This window comes from Mercenaria mercenaria, chromosome 13 (genome assembly GCF_021730395.1).
Source record: "Mercenaria mercenaria strain notata chromosome 13, MADL_Memer_1, whole genome shotgun sequence".
NCBI classification, from domain to species: Eukaryota; Metazoa; Mollusca; class Bivalvia; order Venerida; family Veneridae; genus Mercenaria; species Mercenaria mercenaria.
In genome coordinates, this window is record NC_069373.1 from 49,746,570 (window position 1) to 49,772,515 (window position 25,946).

At 33.8% G+C, this 25,946-nt stretch overlaps 1 protein-coding gene across 11 annotated transcripts in view; it reads left to right on the plus strand.

Moving 5' to 3' along the window:
• LOC123528812 (filamin-A-like) overlaps positions 1 to 25,946 on the plus strand; it is a 128,932-nt gene that overhangs the window by 77,318 nt on the left and 25,668 nt on the right. For 9 of the 11 annotated variants that reach the window (XM_053521783.1, XM_053521782.1, XM_053521789.1 and 6 more), the window contains 5 exons: positions 17,491 to 17,541; positions 21,384 to 21,507; positions 21,879 to 22,019; positions 25,057 to 25,185; positions 25,600 to 25,773. In XM_053521783.1, coding sequence (XP_053377758.1) covers positions 17,491 to 17,541; positions 21,384 to 21,507; positions 21,879 to 22,019; positions 25,057 to 25,185; positions 25,600 to 25,773 — 619 coding nt within the window. The remainder of the gene's footprint in view (positions 1 to 17,490; positions 17,542 to 21,383; positions 21,508 to 21,878; positions 22,020 to 25,056; positions 25,186 to 25,599; positions 25,774 to 25,946) is intronic. The other 2 variants (XM_053521788.1, XM_053521790.1) reach the window with 1 other exon arrangement.

Here is a 25,946-nt window from a genome sequence, read left to right on the forward strand (position 1 = left end):
ATACCCAAACTCACCCCTGACACCTAAAACATACCAATATTTAGTCAATAAATATGCATTTTTTGAAAAAAATACACCCAAAACAGTGATTTTGAAATATTTTTAGTTTTTCTTCTTTTTCTCTGCTAAATTGCACTGAAATTGTCATCTTCTATCATAATCTGGCCAAACTAGCCTGTTTACAGCCACATCTAAACAAGTTTAAATTTTTACCCCTGCACAACTTATAGGTTACACTCTACCAATTCAAGTCCTTATTTATTTCATATTAATAACAAAACATTCAGACCTCATTTTCAGCACTTTAGAGCATTTCAATGATATGAAAACCATATATGGTCATTTAGTATAACATGTCTTCTTATCAAAAATAGAAAAATATTGACATGTTATGTTGAATATAAGAAAAATAATCTGTTCTGAGAAACATCACCCTCTAAAAATGCCCCCATGAAAACAGCCGTTTAGCAGTTACGCGTAGGTAGACATTTTTCGCAAAGAATAAAACTTATTCCAAGAAATTTACAATGAAAATGGTCTAGATCTATTCTCAATACTATAAGCAATAAACATAAGCCAAAAGTTTAACTGTCACCTCCTCATGTCACTCATTATACCAGATTTCATCCATAGCATGGAACTACATTTTGGACTACTTCACATGTAACACTGAGTAGTCACTTCCGGTTTGGTGTAATCCGTCCATAACACACCAAAAAGTAGAAATATTGAATTATTTCCCTTCCAAAGCATAGCAGTTTATTGTGGGAATTTTAGGAACAGAATTTTATTTTAAGTTTCTGAGAGTTCATAAGTGCTGTCATAAATTTTCTTTTAAATAGGATTTTTTTTACATTGGTTAAATGGTTGTCTGGTCCTGATTTTTCTAGAGAAAAAATCCAACCCGGTCTGTCTCCCATCTTCATAACCTTACTTGACATATCATTTTGAATTATGTTCCTTCCATTTATGATATGGATTAATGAGTTACTCAGTTTAACCCTTACCATGCTGAACACGATTTATTCTGCCTTTGCGACCAGTGTAGATAATGATCGGTCTGCACATCCGTGCAGTCTGATCATGATCTGCACTGTCCGCCATTCAGTCAAAAAGTTTTGGTAAGCACCCCTTTTAACAGTTAATGGTACTGTCTATATTGAAAGATGGACAAGTTCATTATAGGAATTTAGCAGGGTTAGGGTTAAGGAAAATTTGTTTAACAATGAATGTTACAGGATTCCATATACTCTGTGCATACAAAAAAAAAAATGACCAGAACTGTAGAGGTTCAAGATATTCACTGACCATTTCAACTCTGTAATCATATATACATGTATGAAAATGATGATTCCAGGTATAATTGAGTTAATTAGTTTAGACATGTGGTCAAATGATATGAGGTATATATGCAGATAATCCTGGATTATCAGAGATATTAGAGATTGTAGGCTATCCTATCCCAGCAGGAGCGGTCATATAGGATGGGTTGGTCAGTGATAATGTAACAAAATCTTCTTCTTTTTTTTTCATCCTAGGTAAAAACTTGTTCTGATTATAATTAACCCATACCTTGCTAAATTTCTATAATGAACTTGTCTATTTATCAATTTGGACAGTACCATTAACTGTTAAAAGGGGTGCTTACCAAAAAGATACTGACTGAGTAGCGAACAATGCAGATCATGATCTACACTGTTTGCAAATGCAGAATCAGTCGTGTCCAGCATGTTAAGGGTTAACAAATCCTGAGATTTTTTGGCAATAAAAATTAAATTGAATGCTAAGTGGTGTGCCTGCCAGATGAACATTACAATTTTAAAAATATTTAAAAGATGTTTGAATATTGAAAATGATAAACTAGAATTATTTGAGTTGATATTTTGATGGGTCAATTATAAAGAACAGCTTGATTCTTTCTCTTTTTACAACAAATTTCTATTGCGTAACTAATGCTTTTAAGAGTTTTTCTGCATATTTTACTGACAACAGGTGCTTTTAATAATATTTAAAATATTGCCTATAAAGCAGTATAATTTTATTATCACTTTTTCCTCTTTTCTACTGTGATATTTAACTAATAAAAGCATTTTCTTAAATTAAAAAAAAAAATGTCTGGAGACATTTCCCGTTAAGTTATATGAGAATAATATAATTATCTTCAAGTTAAGCATAAGAAAGAAATGTAATTTCAAAAATTTAAAGCATCTTCATCTGGTTATAATATACAAACGATCTGGTAACGCAATATTTGAGTTACATACTAAGAACATGTTTACTGACTGCTAGAATCATCAGTTGTTATACAATAGTATTAACGCTTCATGCAGACAACTTTTATTTTTATTTCAGTCTGATGTGGGTTTTCCGCATTTTTTCACTGAAAGATTATCTAATAAAACTGAGATAAATCTTTTTGATATCTCTCAATACCAGGAAATTTGTTTTTTTTCTATGAAGTGGAAAGTGATGGAAAATACGCTGTGGATTATTATCGTCTATCCTTGATAGTTATCGCAAATTTCTTCCGCTGGGAATCGAAGCCTCTGATCTAATAATAGATTATGTACCAATATTGGTGAAGTTCTTTATTTTCGATAAGAAGATGGTACAAAGCTTTTTTTTGTTGTTTAATTTCCAAAGTCTCTTTTAAATTATTAATAGGCCATTATTTGTTCCTGTAACCATGGCAACATACTAGTAATGTAATGTTATGTTATCGTAATGACTTTGCCTCTTTTTAACTTGCACTGATAATATTTATCAAATTTTCCAATAGTTCATACTATCTTCTGCAATCTTCAGTACTCTAAAATGTTATAAAAACAGATCTTAGCATAGTGCAGTACAGGTTAGGTTCCATTGATCCAGTGTTCAGCTTTGTCAGCAAAAAGGTTATTTCGTTTTATGGCTATTTAATCTTAAAGCCAGAACTATTGACATTGACCTTTTTCTGTGCCAAAGTAACTCAAGATTAGGTCATCCTCAAATAACCAGCAGGTAAACATTGTTAAGGTCAGCCTTTCTAAGTCAAAGGTCAATAAACTTTAAAGTTGAGGTTTTCATTTAAAAGGCTGGTTTTTATTATAGGTGAAGTATATTCAGTCAAATCAATGAATTCTCAGACAGTAAAATTGTCATGACAACTCAACTCACCACACCCCCACCCCACAGTCAGGTGAAATTAAAATGTTTTTTTTTCCGATACATTAAGGTGTTTTACATGGCCTATTACTGTGCTTATCTGATGATGAAAATTTCAGCCCATGACGTCAGAATTCTTAAGAAACAGTATCATTAAGATGGTATATCTGTAATAGAGAAAATTGTATAATACCGATAATTAGAAAGATATGGCAACTCAAAGAAGAAATGAAATAACTTAACGCATTAATCTCTAGATATAATGTTTGAAATCCTTCCCATGGGGTAGCCTTTAATCAGTATATGTTTGTGGAATTACAGAGTTTAAATGTTTTACAAATACCTGAATAACACTGCAGGACATAGGTTTTATTGTGTGAAGCCAATTATTTTTGGCATCTTTTAAGAATGGAATTTCGAAAATATTTATTTATTGTTTTCTGCAGAAAATTTATAAAATTTCAGCATTCCAGCCATATTTATGTTCATTTTTAAGCACATTTATGTAACTACTTTTGAGTTGAGCAAGAGAATCAGTAACCACTACTTGGAACTGTCACATTAAGGTTCCATTTTGATTTTAGAGAAAAGGCAGGCTTACAAAACAAAGTCACCTTTTTGTCAGAATTTTACCAGAAGTATGTGATAGCTTAAGGTATAAATTTCAGATGTCAAAGATGTTTTGAAAATTGGTTATGTTAGGTATTTCAGATAGTTACTGCGAAGTCATCTTATCAGTAAGGAGACATTCAGATATTTTGCCCTTCTAATACCTTCATTTGGAAGACAGCTTGAGAACCAGTCACCTCAAGTCTGCACAAAGAAAAGGAGTGCCACAGTATGTGGAAAAGTTTTTCTTTCCAGCAATTTGGTCATTCATTTGACATCTTTATACCCCGATTGTGCAATGAAATTAAATGCACAATTGGCTCTGACTCCATTACCAGTAAATGGGTGCCAACAATAGTCTGAGTGTGCTTTTAAGATAGGCTTTTAAAAATTACTTGCATGATTTATTTTAATACACAACTTAATGGAGTGAGGCAGGTTTGAGACATGATAAAATGTATTCCAAAAGTGTAGGACTGGTGCAAAAAGGTCTATCCTACAGTTCATAAAAATGTCTCAGTCATTAAATAATGCATGTAAAATGCAGGAAGCAAGATTTCCGCAGTACAGTATCTCAGAATGCATCTGTTCGCTATCACTTCAATTTACCTGTTTATTGCAGATCATAAATTGCCATTTATTATAGTCTTCATATTTCAAGATTTATGTACTGAATAAATTCAAAAGAAAGTAAGTTCTAAAAAATAATAATTTTTTTTCCAATTTCTGCTGAAACTGCAGTACAAATCACAATTTTTCTCTTTTTTTCCCTCCTTTTTTTTACCAGAAACACTTGTTAGAATAAATCAGTTAACTGGTATTATATATTGTTTGCAGTTTAATTTGACATTGATATCTTATATCGACATTATTTGAAATTGCTTTATTGGTATCTTTGCGAATATCTCAAGACCTTTTTGTTAAGTTTTTAGAAAAGCAAATGTTAGAATAAATCAAGATGTTGTTTTTTTTGGCCATAAATCACACAGAAACTGCAGTCTAATACTGGTCTCTGTATTTTTTATCAGTTTTCTAAAGAAGATTCTCTGTGAAGAAGTTTAGAACTAATTCTTTCTGACTGCCTGCAAAATTTCAATCAAGCATACCCTCTGTCACTCAGGTGAGCCAGTCAAAATTCTTCAATGAATTCTGGATGCACTTGATTTTCAGTTTTGCCCTCTTCACTTCAAAAGCGCTAAAGTTCTAAGATACTGGTAGCCTACCTAGATTTATATAGTAACACTACCCTTTTGTGAAACTATATATAAAAAGTGGATTTAGTGGAAAGATCTGTTTGAACTGAAGTGATTCCAGGATTTTTATTTTCATTGTCTGTATTAAAGGAATAATAACATCCTTTGTAGGAGTTTTACACAGTGAAATTGTCAGATAACAAAAAACTTGTAAGTTGTATAAGTTTTTTTTTCAATTATGCAATCTCTCAATGTTCAATACTTATAATTTTATATAATAGAAATAAAGTTGGCTCAACTCTATTATATATATAAATATATAACACAGTTATTTAAAGATTCAGTTATACAGTTTATACTAAGGATTTTGTTTATTTGGTCTTAAATTATAATTAAATAAATCAAAGTGGCATATTACATTACTTTAACCTTTAGCATGCTAGATAAATTGTCGTCTGCTGGAAATTTCGTCTGCTAAAATTGTAAAGTTCATTCAATTTGCTCCAAAATTGGAAGAAATATTGTCAGAGTAGCAAACAGCTTGGAACCTGATCAGACGCCGATTTAATCGGCGTCTGATCTGGTTCCAAGCTGTTTGCAAAGGCTGTTAAATTCGCCTGCAGCAGGCTAAGGGTTAAAAGTTACTCATGGTTTACTTCTATAGTGAATGTTTCTTAGAACTTATAATTGCTTTAGTTCCAAAAAGAATAATAACGAATTATGTTATCTTTTCAACTGTTAGATAGAATTTTCTCAAAGATTTGGTTAAATTTTACAGGCAGCTTTATTATTGTACATTTTTTTCTTTGCTGTATCAGCTGAGTTTTCTAAACATTGAAAAAGGGCCATAACTCTCATAAGTCAAGATTGATTGACTTTTCCCCCTTGAATATAAACACCAGTTATCATCTTACAGTTTTACCAAATGGTTTTATAAGATACTATATTTAAGAAACCATTTCTGTTACTGTAATTTATAGGAAAGCTACTTTAGTTTGGTACTATTTTTAAGAAACCTGGAAGTTTGCTACTATTTATAAGAAACCAGTTAGTTTGTTACTATTTACAAGGAAAAAGTTAATTTGTCACTATTTAAAAGAAAGCAGTTAGTTTACTATAATTTATAAGAAACCTGGAAGTTTGCTACTATTTATAAGTAAGCAGTTAGCTTGCTACTGTTTATAAGAAACCAGTTAGTTTGTTACTATTTACAAGGAAGAAGTTAATTTGTCACTATTTAAAAGAAAGCAGTTAGTTTACTATAATTTATAAGAAACCTGGAAGTTTGCTACTATTTATAAGGAAGCAGTTAGCTTGCTACTGTTTATAAGAAACCAGTTAGTTTGTTACTATTTATATGGAAGAAGTTAATTTGTCACTATTTAAAAGAAAGCAGTTAGTTTACTATAATTTATAAAAAACCTGGAAGTTTGCTACTATTCATAAGAAACCAGTTAGCTTGCTACTGTTTATAAGGAAGCAGTTAGTTTGCTACTGTTTATAAGGAAGCAGTTGGTTTGCTACTAGTTATAAGGAACCAGTTAGCTTGCTACTGTTTATAAGGAAGCAGTTAGTTTGCTACTGTTTATAAGGAAGCAGTTGGTTTGCTACTAGTTATAAGGAAGTAGTTGGTTTGCTACTAGTTATAAGGAAGCAGTTAGTTTGCTACTGGCTATCTGGAAGCAGTTAGTTTGCTACTAGTTTTAAGGAAGCAGTTAATTTGCTACTGGTTATCTGGAAGCAGTTAGTTTGCTACTAGTTATAAGGAAGCAGTTAGTTTGCTACTGGTTATCTGGAAGCAGTTAGTTTGCTACTAGATTTAAGGAAGCAGTTAGTTTGCTACTAGTTATGAAAAAATCTGGGAGTTTGCTCCTTAGAGACTTAGATTTGTTTCCCAGCTGTGACTGATACCAGTAACCTGAGTGGTAATAATTTCTATGTAAATTGGTAACTGTTCCAGCACTATTGGCCAGGACTGGGTGCTGGTGAGTTAAATAAGGCACAAGCTTTGAATTGGGCTGGAAGTAAGTTGTTTCATAGATTTTAGGCTGGCCTGCGTAGCTTACTCGACTGGGCATTAAGCTTGGCATACCTATATATCTTACTCCACTGAACATTTTAGGCTAGCCTGTGAAGCTTACTCCACTGAGCATGTAAGCCTGGCATATCTATATATCTTACTCCACTGAACATTTTAGGCTGGCCTGTGTACCTTAATCAACCAGACGTTTTAGGCTGGTCTGTGTAGCTTATTCCATGGGACATGTTAGGCTGGCCTGTGTAGCTTACTCCATAGGACATGTTAGGCTGGCCTGTGTAGCTTACTCCATGGTACATGTGAGGCTGGCCTGTGTAGCTTACGCCACGGAACATGTTAGGCTGGCCTGTGTAGCTTACACCACGGGACATGTTAGGCTGGCCTGTGTAGTTTACTCCATGGGACATGTTAGACTGGCCTGTGTAGCTTACTCCATGGGACATGTTAGAATGGCCTGTGTAGCTTACACCATAGAACATGTTAGCCTGGCCTGTGTAGCTTACACCATGGGACATGTTAGGCTGGCCTGTGTAGCTTACACCATGGGACATGTTAGGCTGGCCTGTGTAGCTTACTCCATGGGAATGTTAGGCTGGCCTGTGTAGCTTACTCCATGGGACATGTTAGGCTGGCCTGTGTAGCTTACTCCATGGGACATGTTAGGCTGGCCTGTGTAGCTTACACCATGGGAATGTTAGGCTGGCTTGTGTAGCTTACACCATGGGACATGTTAGGCTGGCCTGTGGAGCTTACTCCACGGGACATGTTAGGCTGGCTTGTGTAGCTTACTCCATGGGACATGTTAGGCTGTCCTGTGTAGCTTAATACATGGGAATGTTAGGCTGGCCTGTGTAGCTTACTCCATGGGACATGTTAGGTTGACCTTTGTAGCTTACTCCATGGGACATGTTAGGCTGACCTGTGTAGCTTACTCCATGGGACATGTTAGGCTGGCCTGTGTAGCTTACTCCATGTGACATGTTAGGCTGGCCTGTGTAGCTTACTCCATGGGGCACGTTAGAATGGCCTGTGTAGCTTGCTCCATGGGACATGTTAAGCTGGCCTGTGTAGCTTAATTACTCTATGGGGCATTTTAGAATGGCCTATGTAGCTTGCTCCATGGGGCATGTTAGAATGGCCTGTGTAGCTTACTTCACTAGACATGTTAGAATGGCCTGTGTAGCTTACTTCACTAGACATGTTAGAATGGCCTGTCTAGCTTACTCAATGGAACATGTAGGGCTTGCCTATCTAGCTTTATCAACTGAACATTTTAGACTGGCCTCCAGCATGTAGGGATTGCCTATCTAGCTTTATCAACTGAACATTTTAGACTGGCCTCTCTGGCTTGTTGCACTGAATTATTACTGACTGACATTATTTTATCATTGCATTTCAGTAAGTAATGTATATCCCTTTCCACTCCAGTTTATCGCTTTCTTAAAATGATGATACATAAACTTTGAAGTGTTTGTCTAATTAAAACACAAAATTAACATGGTAGTTAATGATTCTGTGAAGGTTTAATTGATGCTTTCTTAATATCCTTGGGGTTTAAAATGCAATATTTTTCTTCATTATGCAACATGATGAAAGCCAATTGCTCCAAGGTAAATGGGAAAAAAATGATAATAATTAATAAAAATCAAAGTTTCTGATAGATCATCTACCTGTATCTATGTAAAGGATACAGACTTGAAACAAGACTTAAAATATCTGCATTTAATACATTAAAAATGAACTGTGCAATTTTGATGTGTTTGGCATCTGTTATATAGATTTAGTTGAAAGAAGTTAAAATTGTTTGTATTTAACTTATTATTGATACGATGAATTATTGATTGATTGAATTTTAAGACTAGCTTTTGGCAGTTCAATATTATTCAGATGTCATATAACTTAAGATTGTGAACCCCTTAGTAACATTCAGTGATGTCATGCACAAATCTGTTTTCTCTTGTGCCGTTTCACGATTCTTTGGCTGTTGCTTTGATTAATTTTATAAGAATTTACTTTGGAAGCATAGAATGCAACAAAGCAAATTAATAGAAAACTTGGTTTGATTTCAGAATGCTGTCAAATAAAATAACCATAAGCTAGGTTTGATTCTGTCTGTTCATAAGAAGTAATGAATTTTGCAACATTCCTTCACCCCATAGCACCAGCTTAAGCTAAATACTTGAACATTGAAGACACTCCATGCCATGATCCCAAAGGACTAGAAAATGTAACAACACAGAGTCTTGAGTACTGGGACACTTTTTTAGGGCTGCCACTCAACACTTGAAGACTATTCTTGTAATAGTAAGCAACATCCATAAGATGATCCCGCAACCGAGCAAACTTACAGCCAAGAAAAATTACTGTAGACTAGGTTTGATCGAGTCTGTTCATGAGTTGTTATGAAATGTTTGGTACCACTCGGAACATTGTAATTGCCGGTTATCATTATCCACTACCTTTAAAAAAGAGCCAGTCATGAACATAAATATTTGAAAGGACCACTCTTTCTAAATCAGTGTTAGGCAGAAGTATTGTGGACTGGTTAAGTTGTGATAGCAGGGTGGGGGGGGGTGGGGGGGATTTGATGTGATTACATATTAAGATACAGCATTTACCCTCTTACTCTCATTGATGTCCCAGAACGCAGAAATCTTTTTCTTGGAAGTTTTAATGATATGAAGAAAAATCACTTTTAGAAAAATATACTTTATTTAGAAGTGCCTTTGAGTTGAAGGAACTGTTTAATGGCTGTACAAAATTTAATGGCTGTCTTAGAAAGCTATCAAACATAGATTGAAATCTGCAGGATTAAAATCTAGGCAGGTAATTTTGCAGTTTTGAAAAGATGTGAAACCTCACCAATTGATAAATAGAAACACTCCAGATAATTGTTGATCAAAATGCACTTTTGTAATAAAATGCTGTCTGTTGGGAAATATTTGTGTTTTTACAGTGTGTCATTTTGGTATAGAAGCCAAATATTTCAGAGATGAAACTTCAGGTTCTTATGCATTAGTAACATTTTAAATTAATGACTGTTCTTTTGACTGGCATCATACTATTTATATTTAACACATCTTTTAAGAGAATATTATGGGGTCTTGCACTGTAGACAAGGTGTCAACATTTGGCAGGGAGTTAGTGGTTTATTAAACCCATGGATGTCACAACATGGCATTCTAAAGTGATACCGGTATTCAGAGAAGTTCAAATCAGTTTTAAACTGAGCTGCACCACGAGAAAACCAACATAGTGCATTTGCGACCAGCATGGATCCAGACCAGCACATCCACGCAGTCTGGTCAGGATCCATGCTATTCGCTAACGGTTTCTCTAATTGCAATAGGCTTTGAAAGCAAACAGCATGGATCCTGACCAGACTGCGTGGATGATGCGAGGGCTGGTCTAGATCCATGCTGGTCGCAAACGCACTATGTTGGTTTTCTCATGGTGCGGCTCATTACTGTCTTCACTATCAAGCTAAAAATAGTTAGGAGTAACTTTAAAACTAACTCTGTTTGGAATAGGAGTAACTTTAAAACTAACACAGTCAGGTATTGTAAAAATGCATATGTTGGAGGGAGGAATCTATAATTTTTTAATGTATTTCTAGTGCAATACATACAAAGTTCTAACATGGCAGTATCTCTGTTGTTAAAACATATGCCAGGTTAAAGATTGATTTATGCTTGCCTAAGGCAATAAACAGCCAAAAATGATAAACATAATATCAATAAATGGGAATCCTGGTAAATTTTTTCCAAGGATTTCCTCCAGCATTTACTTAAGATTTTATTTATGTTATAATATAGATTTTATTTACTTTTCTTTTAATTCCATTTGAATGAAGATGATTTTTTGAAAACTTTGCCAGAATATGTTGTTTTTGGCAAATGCATTTGGAGAGTAATTCAGACTGTTTACATTCACTTAGATGGATTTAAAGATTACATGCCTTTTTGAAGGCTTTGTTCCAGAATAATTTCAGACTGTTTCTGTTACATAAAGCGATATTTTCCTAATACCTTGAAATTAAAGATTGTATTGCAGAAAGAATAGTTCCTAGTAAAATAATTGCAACTTTAATAACACACAGTATAGTCAGCTGTAGGCAAAACAAACTGTCATAATAGTCAGCTGTAATGAAAACACAAAACACAAAGTTGTCATCTGTTGGGAAAATTCTGTTATTATAGTCAGCTGCAGAAAAAACAATAAGTTATTACAGTACCCTGTAGGGAAATTGCACAGTTATTATAGTCAGCTGAATCAGTTATTATAGTTTGCTGTAGGGAGAAAGCTTAGTTATTATAAGGGTACTGTAGGGAAAACATATGTTATATTCAGCTGTAGGGAAAAAACATAAGTCATGCTGTAGGGAAAACACACAGTTATTATAGTCAGCTGTAACAGAAACAAACCGCTATTATTTTCAGCTGTAGGGAAAATACACAATTAATATAGTCTGAGTTAATAGTAATTAAGACATCTGAAATGATGTTCATGATCATGATCATGATCATATAAATATAATTTGTAACTTATTATGTGATGTAGAGAATTAAGAGTTCTGAAATGATAATCAAGTGAGTATAGGTATAATAAGAAAATAATTATGCAATGTGGAGAATGAAATCAGAATGGTGACTTAAGTGAAATATTTAATATCTTGAGATAATTATTAAAATGAGCCGTGCCATGAGAAAATCAACATAGTGGCTTTGCGACCAGCATGGATCCAGACCAGCCTTTCAAAGCCTAATGGAATTAGAGAAACTAATAGCGAACAGCATGGACCCTGACCAGATTGCGCGGATGCGCATGCTGGTCTGGATCCATGCTGGTCGCAAACCCACTATGTTGGTTTTCCCATGGCACGGCTCAAATATGCATTGGTATTTGGAAAGTGCAGATTTTATAAGGAAGTAATTACATAGCATATTGAGATAAAATCCTAAATATTTTTTTAAGATGATACAAATGATATTACTATCATAACAGGTATTTTATCTTTCTCCACACCCAGGATTCAATGGCCTGTGTAAGAGATGTAGAAGAAATAAAAGTGCCTGAAAATGAGTTTGTACTGTTCCTGAATTAAGATTTGAATGATTTTACTTGCTATGTAAATTGTTTCCTGGAGCAGGTGTATGGGTTTTGATTGATTTCTTTGGAATTAAAAGAGGTTTTGGAGATGTAATTGTGGTTTAACGTTAGTTTCTCTCAGGTTTATAGTTATACTATTTAGGATGCAATTACAGTTAAACATGTGTATAAAGACCACACAACTACCTATGTCCATAGTCTCCCCCTCCACCCATCCACCGAAATAAATATAATGCAAATAATAATCGGTCCCTTCAGAAATAATGTTTAGGAGCAGATTGCACAATTTCTTGTACAGCCTTAAGGAACTTGCCTTTCATTTGAATTTGAATTATATATTTTTTTGCTAATTTGCTCTAATTTTAGAACAAAACATGGTAAAAAGTTCAAAGAGAAGCTCAGTAACTTGACTGACATTTGTCTTTATGTCAACAGATAGTCGTTTTAGGTCATACAAGCAATGGACTGTTGCCGCTGTAGGTCGTTTTCGGAATGTTTCCTGACCTTTACCTTGCTATATGTTTAAAATGGACTGTCCGTCATTTGGGCAGTACCAGTTTTTATTCAAAGGGGTGTTCACTGAAAATTTACTGACTGAATTGCGAACAGTGTAGTCCATGATGGTCTTTGTTTGCACTGGTTGCAAAGGCAAAATCACTTGCTACCAGCAGGCTTACGGTTAATTCCATCAATACTTGCACTGCAGACAAAGTTTTTGAAGATTGTTTGGAAGTCAGCTTAAAGAAATGTTATATTTAAGTTCATTTGCCATTTTTTTAAACTCCTTCTTAAAAATACCAAGTACTAAGGCTGTCTAAGTTGTCACCGATTTACATGTGTACAATTTAGAATCTTTCAAATCAAAGTACACAATATCATTCTGTAAGATATTGGTGTGAAGTAAATAATGCAATGCACTCATTTCGGAATTCTTATGCACACCTGTACTGTACTTCCTCTAAATAATGCAACCAGTTTTAATATCTTTTTTTTGTGAATGCTGATAAAATTATTGCTTTTTGCAGATTTTTTTTGGCTGTGGATCACAGTATCTTGTCATCTTTCGGAAGCTCTAAATGTTGATCAAGGCTATTGTGATGTTTTCACAAATATTTCCCGACGTTTATTTGCAAGAATTTTGTAGATGCCATGCCAAAGAAATATATTGGCTGTGGTTCTTCCAAGATTTCTGCTGCTGAACTTGCAGAAATATGTGATTTTACGAGTTTTTCAAAACCTAAAATTTAAGAGAATACAAAAGCAACGGATTATAGTTGTTAAAGTTAAATAACTTGGAATTATATAATTTTTCGAAATATCTAACTCAGGGATTTTAGAATGAGTTTAAGCACGTTTTCCATTCATGTTAAACAAGTAAGTACAGATAATATACTTAACAGAATGAATATTTTACCAGGGCTCTTGTAGCATGATTTAAAAAAAAAACGCAGTGTGTTAATAATTATTGATGGAATGATAAAATGTGGCATATTAGAATTTATTCCCTTGTTTCTGGATTCCATAATATTTTGAAATTGATTTGAATATTTCACGGCAATATTATACAGTTTAATGATTGTAATAATTCTTATTACCTCCCTTTAATTGATTGTTAGCTCGACTATTCATAGAATAGTAGAGCTATTGGACTCGCCCATGCGTCGGCGTCCGCGTCCGCGTCCCGATTTGGTTAAGTTTTTGTATGTAAGCTGGTATCTCAGCAACCACTTGTGGGAATGGATTGAAACTTCACACACTTATTCACTGTGATAAACTGACCTACATTGCACAGGTTCCATAACTCTGTTATGCTTTTTTACAAAATTATGCCCCTTTTTCGACTTAGAAATTTTTGGTTAAGGTTTTGTATGTAAGCTGGTATCTCAGTACTTACTAATTGGAATGGATTGAAACTTCACACACTTGTTCACTGTCATGATCTGACATGCAAAAAGCAGGTCCCATAACTTTTTTTTGCTTTTTTTCAAAATTATGCCCCTTTTTCGACTTAGAAATTTTTGGTTAAGGTTTTGTATGTAAGCTGGTATCTCAGTAACCACTTGTGGGAATGGATTGAAACTTCACACACTTATTCACTGTGATAAACTGACATACATTGCACAGGTTCCATAACTCTATTTTGCTTTTTTACAAAATTATGCCCCTTTTTCGACATAGAATTTTTTGGTTAAGGTTTTGTATGTAAGCTGGTATCTCAGTACTCACTAATTGGAATGGATTGAAACTTGTCACACTTGTTCACTGTCATGATCTGACTTGCAATGCAAAGGGTCAATAACTCAACTTCGCATTTTACAAAATTATGCCCCTTTTTCAACTTAGGAGTTTTTGGTTAAATTCCTATTATGTAAGCTGGTATCTTAGTACCCATTAATGGGAATGGATTGAAACTTCACACACTTGTCCACTGTCATGAGCTGATAAGCACTATGCAGGTTCCATAACCCTATTTTGCTTTTTTACTAAATTATGTCCCTTTTTCGACTCGTATTCATTCAATCAACAAGGCTGTTGAATAGTCGAGCGTTGCTGTCCTCCGACAGCTCTTGTTACAGTTCTGATTACCTCCCTTGAATTCATTATAATGTTCCTGATTTTTCTGTCTAATGAGTTTTCTTATTCTAAAATTATCATAAATTTTAAAGAAGAAAAAAGACATTGGTTTGTGAAAGTAAAAAAATACTGGCTTAAGTAATGTCATGAATGTAACTTTGGAGAAATGCTTTTTTTTGTGTGTTCTTCAGCAGACTTGAATGTGTTAGTTTTGTTTTGTGCAAATATTTTAACATGACAAAGTTTGTAAGTGCTCGTTTAATTTTACATTTAATCATTTGATTGTAATTCAGGAAAAGAATACATTATAAATGCAAAACATAGAAAGTTCTTTGCACATCTTTCATTCCCAACAAATTTCTCTTAGATAAGGTACAGATCGAAGAAGTTGTTCTAACACATAAATCAGTGAAGATTTCAATTTTGTTTTCCCTGAAGAGTCTTGAGAATTTCTAGAGAATTTCAGGAATTTTACAGGAAAATGAACACAAAGCTTCTAAATTGTGATTGGAAGCGAAACAGATCCATCCAACCTGTCAGTGGATGATGATTGTTTGTTAAAATTGGGGTAATTGAATAGACAGTGCTTGATGGTATTTACTTAAACATTTGGGTAAATCTATAAGCAAACATTTGGGTAAATCTATAAGCTTTTATAGTGAGTGAAAGTGTTTGAATATTATGAGCTTTTAGTACTGAATCCCAACCTCTTGGGAGCAAAAGGTTTGAGATTGGAAAACAATTGTGTTTTTTCCTGTGGTGATCGTTATCGGTAATTTTGCTTTTGGCCCTACTGCAATCAGACTGTTCATTGCACTTGGCTGGATCTTGATTTCAATAATTTTATTGGGCTTGAAATTGTTGGTTTTAATAATTTTTAAACGCTATACATCTCATCATAGAATAGTAATCTCATCTCAGTCCTAAATTATTATAGGTAAACAGAAATGCATTAAGTGCTGTTCCTTACGTGTAACTGTTACTCATTTACTGTTGAATCATTTAATTTTATGGGCCCTAAATTTCACATTTTTTTTTTTTTTTACCAAAAGGGCAATTTAGTGAAATTCTTGGATTACAAGTTTTGAAGATTAAATACATAGAAAATTTTATGCAACCACAAAATTCGCAAAAAATTAGTCCCCCATTAGTACTAACGATTTTACAGTAGGATTTTGAAAATTATTTCATCTATGGCATGAATATCACATTCATGCTTCAAGAAATACCTAGTTATAAAAAGTAGATTTTTTCATTAGATTAATATATGTAAAATAACATAATCTTCATCAATGCATACAGAAAATAATTATCAGGTGCTTGATATATGAAATGTGCATTTGTAAGAAATCAGACTTGAAATTTCATCTGTTAAGGATTGGATAATTGGTATCTGAAATCACATACACTTGCATACAATTTTTTTTTATTAAAGAAAAATATGGTTTCCGCTGCTATGGTTAGGTAGATTATAAACTCGTTACAGGTTTCAAGGAGAGTTTTTTTAGTGCAAAGAAGTATTAAAGTGAATTACACTTTTGCAAGCTCTTAGAAGTTGAAATTTATTTACCTCAGTTTTTATTGTTCTGTGATATTACCTGTGCATAATGCTGCAAAAGACTGTTTGTCTAGACAACAGATTTTACTCAAACAGATTGTTTACCGTAGCCTTTACCCTGCTAAATTTCTAAAATGGATTGGTCCATCATTCAGTTTGGGCAGTACCACTTATTATTCAAAGGGGTGATCACTGTAAATTTACTAACTGAATAGCGAATAGTGCAGACCATGATCAGCCTGCACGGATGTGCAGGCTGATCTTGGTCTGCACTGGTCGCAAAGGCAGAATCAATTGCCGCCAGCAGGCTAAAGGTTAAAACAGTAGATCTTTAACTTATTTGTTAACACAGCCATAAGTCTGATGAATTGATTTAATGCGATTATTCCTGGAAATATATTTGGTATCTACCGGTAGCAGAGTTTTTAACAAATTATTTCATTATTTTTATTGATCTTGGAGTTATGAGGTCTGCTGTAGACAAGGAACTGGCTGTTTCGATTGCATTAAATTTAATGCACTTTTGCAGAAGCATTTATCCTTTGAAGTTACCCTATATTTTATGTGAAATATAAAAAATGTATGCATTTGCTGTGGCATTTAGTACTTGTGTATTTGATGATACTGTTATGATAATTTATAAGAAAAAGCAGTATATGTAAACATGAAAATTTATTAGAAATGGCAGTAAACATGATAATTTCTACAAGACAATGGTAAATGTAAACATAATAGTTTATTAGATCAGTGGTCAATGTAAACACTATACTTTATTTGAAACAGTGGTAAACATAAGCAAAGTTTATTAGAAAGTGTGGTAAACATAAACACAAAAAGTTATTAGAAAATGTGGTAAATGCAAACACGATAATTTATTAGAAGCAGTGGTAAATTTAATCAGGAAAATTTATTAGAAACAGTGGTAAACATAAACAGTCATCTATATAATCAAGGGAAGTAACTCAAGGATGTTTTATAGTGATGTCCCATTAACTCTTTCATACTTAGTAAGAAGCCTATTAAATTTACTATCCATTTTGCCCATTCTCCCATCCATGGAAAGAACATTATTTTAATTGACATTCAAGTGGAGGCCTTTTCACTGTTACCTTTCCAAGGGCTATATAGTAGAATGATTTATATATCCAGTTTTATTTGTAACAAAATAAAGACCACAGTGTTTTCTTATAGTCTCTTATTAATGCTTGATGTATAGTGCATGTTGCATGTTATTATGTATGTGTTTTTTTCTGCATGTTTTATAGGCTGTAGATGATGCAGAGTGGCAGGAGTATCTATGTAAGCAAAACCCTCAGGTATGTTACCTAATTGCACTATATCATCTACATAACATGTTACTGTTATTTCCCTAACACTGGTATATCATCTACATAAGATGTTTAATACTCAAATTTACATAACACTGATATAATATATCATCTAAGTATGATGTTAATGCAATTTCCATTAAATGTGCACTCTGTAACCTCCATAACATGATACTGTAAGTTCAGTAATACAGATGGCTATTTCATCTACATAATGCAAGACATTGCACAGATGTTCTTGTCTTAAACATAAGGTCATGATAGTTTAATTTCGAGTCTTATGATTTCATACTCTTAATTTCTATATATTAGGTCATTTATTCAGCACTTTTTGATAAAGAAAATACTAATTAGCAAATTAGGACTTGATTGGACTAATGATGTAATTTAGGTGAACTAACAAACACATCACATATTTATACCCCCACCAAACATGTTTGAGGGGGGTATATAGGAGTCAGTTTTGTCGCGTCCCGTTCTGTCTTGTCGCGTCCCAAAATCTATTATCTCGGTTATTACCAAATGGATTTGATTCAAACTTAAAATACATGTTCCACCTTATCACCCACATCATGTGACACAAGGTGCATAACTCTTGACACCCAAGTTTTCATGAATTATGTCCCCTTTTACTTAGAATTTAAGGTTAATTTTGTTGTATTTTCACTATATCTCAGTTATTACTAAATGGATTTGATTCAAACTTAAAATAGATGTTCCACCTCATCACCCACATCATGTGACATAAGGTGCATAACTCTGACACCATTTTTTTTTATGAATTATGCCCCTTTTTACTTAGAATTTAAGGTTGATTTTGATGTATTTTCACTTTATCTCAGTTACTACTGAATGGATTTGATTCAAACTTAAAATAGATGTTCCACCTCATCACCCACATCATGTGCCCACATCATGTGACTCAAGGTGCATAACTCTGACACCAAGTTTTCATGAATTATGTCCCCTTTTACTTAGAATTTAAGGTTAATTTTGTTGTATTTTCACTATATCTCAGTTATTACTAAATGGATTTGATTCAAACTTAAAATAGTTGTTCCACCTCATCACCCAGATGATGTGACATAAGGTGCTTAACTCTGACATAAATTTTTTATGAATTATGTCCCCTTTTACTTTAAATTTAAGGTTGATTTTGATGTATTTTCACTATATCTCAATTATTACAAAATGGATTTGATTCAAACTTAAAATAGATGTTCCACCTCATCACCCACATCATGTGACACAAGGTGCATAACTCTGACACCAATTTTTCATGAATTATGCCCCTTTTTACTTAGAATTTAAGGTCAATTTTGATGTATTTCACTATATCTCAATTACTACTGAATGGATTTGATTCAGACTTAAAATAGATGTTCCACCTCATCACTCACATCATGTGACACAAGGTGCATAACTCTGACACTATTTTTCTTGAATTGTGTCCCCTTTTACCTAGAATTTAAGGTTAATTTTGATGTATTTTCACTATATCTCATTCTGATTGGCTTAGAGCCAAAGGGAAGTAACCTTTTTTTAACCTTTGTACTGAGTTTCTTCCCCTTAAATTCCAGGAATGAGTCTATTTTTAGAAATCCTATTTTTAGATTTTCAATATTTTAGGTATTTTTCTAACTTTTTTATTATAAGTCCTATGTAAAAAGTAAAAACATTTTTGTGGTAACATGGGTCGGTAAGACACTTTTTTTGTATTCACTTTTAGTGTATCTCTAATATTAGAGATTTAATATATTTACTAGTATTACTTTACTAGTATTATACTAGTATTACTTATATGTGGAAGCCCAGGATGAAGTACTCCAAAGTATTTTTAAGATTCCTTATGGTTGCCATTCTTCTGTGACAAGACCGTATGGTGGGGGTATGAGTCACTCCTGTGACAGTTCTAGTTGTGAACTTCTAACACTTGTTGTGGACATTTTGCATATGTGAATTGCACTTTTAAGGGAGAATGACCTAGTTACATAGTTATAAATAATAAAAGTGAATGCTTCCCATACATAAATTTTAACATACATAACTTGCTGGTAAATACTTAAGATGGTACCTTAAATTTTGAAATCTGTTTTAAAAAAAAAAAGTTGATTGTATGATTCAAAATTTACTGCATGGAGTGAAAAAGTAAAGTGTGTAAAGACATTTTTCACAGAATGAAGTGTTAATGAAATTCCTGTTTTATCTAGACTGATATATCACCCTATCTTCCAGTGTTGAAGGATGGTTAGCTTGTGTATATACAGTTACATGCTTTTAGCTTATATTTCTACTTAAGATTTATGTATTTTTGTTCTGGCATGATGATGTATGTCTTACAGGGTATATTAAGGAGTTGTTGTTCATCAGCACATCCAAAATACATCTAAAATACATCTATTCTGTATCATACATAATTATTGCAGATTTTGAAAGATATTGTGTCAAAATCCAGTTCCTCATTTCCAAACTTTCTGGAACCTTTGAATATTATAAATGCTATCTATTTACATTTCTTTACAAGTTTTCACCCATTTCTTTACAAGTTCTTTTTTTAGCAATTTTGATGAATGAGAAAGTGTTTCTGATTCTTCAGACGATTAAAAATCTTTATTTTGAAATTTAGGTGTTTTATGATGGTAATATTTAGAAAATTAGGTATTTTAAGCTAATAATGCTTTAAAATTAGGTATGATAATATTTTGAAATTTCAGTATTTAAAGGTGATGACATTTTGAAAGGTATTTTAAGGTGGTAATTATATGAGCTGTGCCATGGGAAAACCAACATAGTGGGTTTGCGACCAGCATGGATCCAGACCAGCCTGCGCATCCGCGCAGTCTGGTCTGGATCCATGCTGTTGGCTTTTAAAGCCTATTGGAATTGGAGAAACTGTTAGCGAACAGCATGGATCCTGACCAGACTGCGCGGATGCGCAGGCTGGTCTGGATTCATGCTGGTCGCAAAGCCACTATGTTGGTTTTCTCATGGCACGGCTCATATTTTGAAATACAGGTACTTGTGTTTTTAGGTAGATAGATTTTATGAGTATTGTCACTATGATAATGGATAATAAATAAGTTAGACTGTGTGATCAGACGCTTTTCTCTGCAAATGTAACAGCACATAGATAAAGAAGGGAGTGGGGATGCTTTTTTTAGTGCCACTCAAAGCATCAGAAGCTGTCAAGAATACTTTTTATACCTTCTTTTAAATTGAAGCAGTTACAGAAAAAGAGGCATAATTATGATCTTTGCAAATATATTATACTGTAAATTTGAAATTTTATGTAGTTTACTAATGGGCTGACTTTAACAGTAGAAGTCTGGAATATATCCCACAATACAAGCCTGCCATGCAACTTTCTTCTATTACATTCAGTTAACATTTCAGAAAACAGTCTTATATATGATATCTTCAAAAAAATACTATTCCATTTGTCAGAATCTGAGGAACTGCAAATGCAACAGTAGAAATTTATGATCTGTAGTGCTTCATAATACTTTTCAAAATATTGTATCACTCCTCCTGTCCTGATTCAGTGTTGAAAATTACTTTGTTTGCATTTTTTATTTGAATTTCTTATTTAATTTACGTTGTTCAGAAATATTCCTAAGTGTATTGAAATTCAAACAGAAATAGAGGTCTTTGGATTGTTTTCATTCCCACATCTCTCTAATAAAGGTTTCAAAGAGTAAAAAGCAAGAGAAATAAAGTTGATTTGAAATTTAAGTTAACTTTGATTAGTGGAAGAGAAATAAAACATGAAGACTTATTATTATTATATATTTTGAATAAAAGCCTATTATGATGTTGTTTTTTGTTTCCAGGTGGGTGAGGATTTCATCACCCCAGACCAGATTGACAGTGTTCAAGCTGCCGCCCCAGGGGCAGGCCTGTACCAGCCAGCGGAGTTCCGCATACCTGTTGGACCGATCTTCAACTTTGTCACTGGTAAGTGAAGTAATATTTTCAACAAAGGTCAGGTAGAGCACTTGAACTCAACTCAATAGGTTTGCTGGTTGGAATCTGAGCTGAGTTTGATCCAGGGCTCCAGAATCTCCAAGTCGGGTTAAAAGAAATGGTCAGAGACCCTAGGAAAGGGTCATTGAACATAGTTATCAACAGTTTAGCTAAATTTAACAGGGCTTTATAATTACATTGCTTTGATTGATTTAACATTGACCAATACTTTATTGATGGCATTATTGAGCAACTGTTGCAGATATAAATAAAAGCTTAAACAGACAATCAAACATCCAAATAAATCGTTTAAGAGGTTAAAATAAACTGAATGATGAATAAGAAAATGTTTTGTTTTCCAGCCTATGTTGTCATGCCTTCTGGAAAGAAAGCATATCCAAAGATCGAAGACAACAAAGATGGTACCGTCACAGTGCGATACCAGCCACAGGAAACTGGTCTTCATGAACTGCATCTCTGCTATAACCAGCAAGAAATTGCAGGTAATATAGCATACCTGTACTAATAATGGCCATTAAAGTCGATGTGTAACACTTTTTGTGCCCCCAGAAATTTTTTTATGGTGGGTGGGGGGGTGGAGTGGGGGGGGGGGGGGGGGGGGGGAGAGAGGAGCAGTTAGATTTACCATTTATTTTTTTGTTAGTCCATCAGTGATGTCAGTTTGCATTAAGGGCCTTAAAGTTTGTGTTGCATATATCTCAGAAAGTATTTGACCTAGAGTCAATGCTGTATATTTTTGTGGTTTGAGACCTACATGCACACAGACAAAATTCTACACAGGTAGAATTAGATGGTAATGTACAAAACTACAGAAATGGCTTATCAGTAATAGATATTACATGCAGAGAGAGAGATGGTATATAGAGGAATCTTGTGGCAAATATACATTATCATATCCATGTTATCATAGATTTAGCCGAGGGCATAAGTTTTGGGGAAATCAACTGTAGTAGAGCTAGATAAACTCAGCTGATAGATGGATCTGCCTGCTGATACATAAAAATGCAATAAAAAAAGATGATTGAATTGTAGTAAATGTCAGAATGAATGAAGGTTACACAAGGATTATAAATTTTTAGGTAACAGCTTCTGAAATCTTGATTTTTATTTGTGACTGCAAGTGTATTTTTTTTTTTTTTTTTTTTTTTTTTTCAAAATTTTATGTCCATCTCAAAATTTTGCCATGTTTAGGTATATTATTGTAAGGTAACTGAAGGATAAGAAAATACAGGTTACAGGCCCTAGGGAATGGGTTACAGGTCCTTGGACCAGGGTTTACAGGTCCAGGGGCAAGGCTTATATGCCCTGGGGCAAGGTTAACAGGTACTGGGGTGAGTTTAACAGGTCCTGGGGCATGGAGTACTGGTATTGGGACGTGAGTTGAAGATAACTGGAGCATGGGCTGTGCCTGCAGTGATATGGAAAATGAAAGTCACAGTTCCTGGAGATTAGGGAAATGGGGTTCCTTCTTAGATGGTGGTATCTTTTGAGTTCCTTGCATATGCTTAAAATAGTTATGCTATTTGATTATAGGTGTTATTTCTGATATATTGTTTTGTGTTAAAATGGGACTTCTCTTTCCTTACTTTTGATAGTGTTTAAGCCATTATCATTTGAGCTGTAAAAAGCATCATCTAAATAGGATTTCTGATTATTCCCCTGATGCAGTATTCTATCTGCCCCTGTTGCAGTTGTGTTACAGGTATAGGATAAATGGTAGAAGATTTCGTAATAGAAGTTCTGTCATGTAACAAAAATGTTATTTCCTAACAGGTGTTAGCTTTTAATAAAATAGAAGTAAGAATATTCCAGACTAGGATATGGAAGTCTATCGGGGGAAAAAATATCATTTGCTTAGTCAGCTGATAATATTTGCAAGAATTTCCGAGACTTGTTGAGAAAATCGGCAATTGATACCATTGATTTTATCTATATACCTGTTTAATGCATTCCTTTGCTTTATGATTCACTGCAGAAATGCTCTAAATGAAACATTTTCCCTTCCTACATACATGGTTATGCTTCTGATTCCTGGAATATGAAAAATTTGGTATGCTATATAGAAGCTTATCATTTTCGGAAGGTCATATATTGTTCTGAAAACTTTCTATTCATGATTTCATTAATGTTGCTTGTTTTCATCTGATTGGGATTAGTTCAGTCGATGAGCTAAAATTTTAGGGGTTTTTTTTATTGTTTTGATAGCGTAAATAAATTCTGAGCGGATTTTCCTCGTCTTGGGCGGAATTTCAAAATCAAGAGATGCTGAAGATATCGCTGAGTGAGTGATCAATGTATTAAAATCTTGAAAATTTCAAGGTGCACCTAGCCTGAAGATTGTTAGAAAATGAGTAATATTTTGCAGTTTTCACGTGCAGTTTGAAACTAGTTTCCGGAGAGCCAAAGTGGAACGTAATTCCTGTTAATCAGAATAAGTTTTTCGAATTAATTTTATAAGATATAAATGGAAGCTGGGGTGATCACGTTTCAGATAGGTAATTAAAACAACATATTTATCGGATTTAAAAAAAAAAAAAATCTTGTTGAAATAAATGATTCGGTGTGTCTACGATTGGAGATTAATTTTTTTTTTTTATTTTACCATTTATTGCTTTTTAATCAGTGGTAATTGTATAGAAATATTTGTAAAATATATGTAAGCTTATGTAATGTTAATATCAGTTATACGCATTAAAGGATTTAAAGGATTTTGGTAATGAAATGAATCAAGTGCATCCTTCCTGTAATTAAGCTTTGAAGGTTTAAAAATGGATAATCTGAGCTTGAATGTGAAAGAGTGTTTGTTTTTTAAATTAAGATTGTTGAAAATAAGATTTGGCTTCGATTGACATGTTTTTTTTTAACTATGTGAGCTGATTTGACAGATTTCATAGTGACTTTGAAAAATTTTAGTTCCACAAGATGTTGAGATGATGGAATTCTTTATTTGACCAGTTGGTTTAAGAACTACTTTTTTGATTTGATATGTTTGCAGGAGGTATATAGAAGTGATATTTTTGAGCTGCCAAGGAAACAAACTGTGATCATAGTAGATGCTGTTTACACTTTTAACATATTTCTGAGCTTTATTACAGGGTTAAAGTAGTTATCTGCTGAGAGCTAACTTGCATCCTTGTGTGATCTTCTGTAAATATGGTGACAAAAATTTGACTTTTTGATACAGAGGGTTGATAATAACGTTCATGAGATCTGTTTTAAAGATCCATCTCGGCATCAGTGTACATGTAATAGTTGATTAAAGGTAAAACATATCAGACGTAGGTTTTTTCAGGCTATTGTAGTTTTGAACTTTTATTTCTTTTTGCTACTGGTAGTTGATTTGTGATAGCTCAGGGTTGTAACTTGTATTTACAAGTACGATGTATGTTTATTGTTTTCCAGGCAGTCCATTTCAGTTCCATGTTTGTGCTGTCAACAGTGGATTTGTGATGGCCTACGGTCAATTTGAACTTTAATTTCATATATGTGTATTGACAAATATATTTGTTGATTTTTTAGGCAGCCCATTCCAGTTCCATGTGGACGCTGTCAACAGTGGATTTGTGACGGCCTACGGTCCAGGTCTCAGTCATGGTGTAGTAGGAGTACCTTCTGAATTCACCATAGTAACAAAGGATGCTGGCGCAGGTAGGTTTACATTCACTTCTACTGTTTAAGAACATTGCAAAATATGTATGGCATAATTAACACAAATATGAATATTACAGCCAAATGATTTAACCAGTAGATTACAGCTACTTCATAGTTCAAACTAGCCAAGTTGAAGTAAGGAACATTTATATTTTCTTAATTGTCAGATTTAAGCAAAAATTATTTTAAGTAGAAAGTTGAAAAGTAGATGGGGTTCTCGAGGGTCCATCTGTTCTGAACTTTACTTGCTACAGGAAAAGTACTTGGGTTGGGGGAGGTGGGGGGGAGGGGGGGGGGGGGCTTCAGACCACAACAGCTGGGAGAAATCCCCCCTACCCTTAATGAAAACCTAGCAATATATATTATACCAGTGGATATGGGGGTATGTTCAAGTTATTTGTATATCTTTAGGTGGCTTGTCCCTTGCTATTGAGGGCCCATCAAAGACAGAAATCAAGTGCAAGGATAATGAAGATGGCACATGTACTGTCACTTATCTACCAACAGCTCCCGGAGAATACAACATCACAGTTAAATTTGCCGACAAAAACATCTCTGGATCGCCATTTGTTGCTAAAGTCACAGGTTTGTGTTTATTTTTAACAAATATTTGAAAAAATTTTATTCTTAAGGTAGTGAAAGTGATTGGTATGTTTCTTTTTGTTTTTGTCTGGATTATTTTCCATGTCTTCAAGCCGGGGATTGTAAGTCGGACTTGGATGTTATTCTCCTGTGATTAATAAAATGTAATTTGGTAT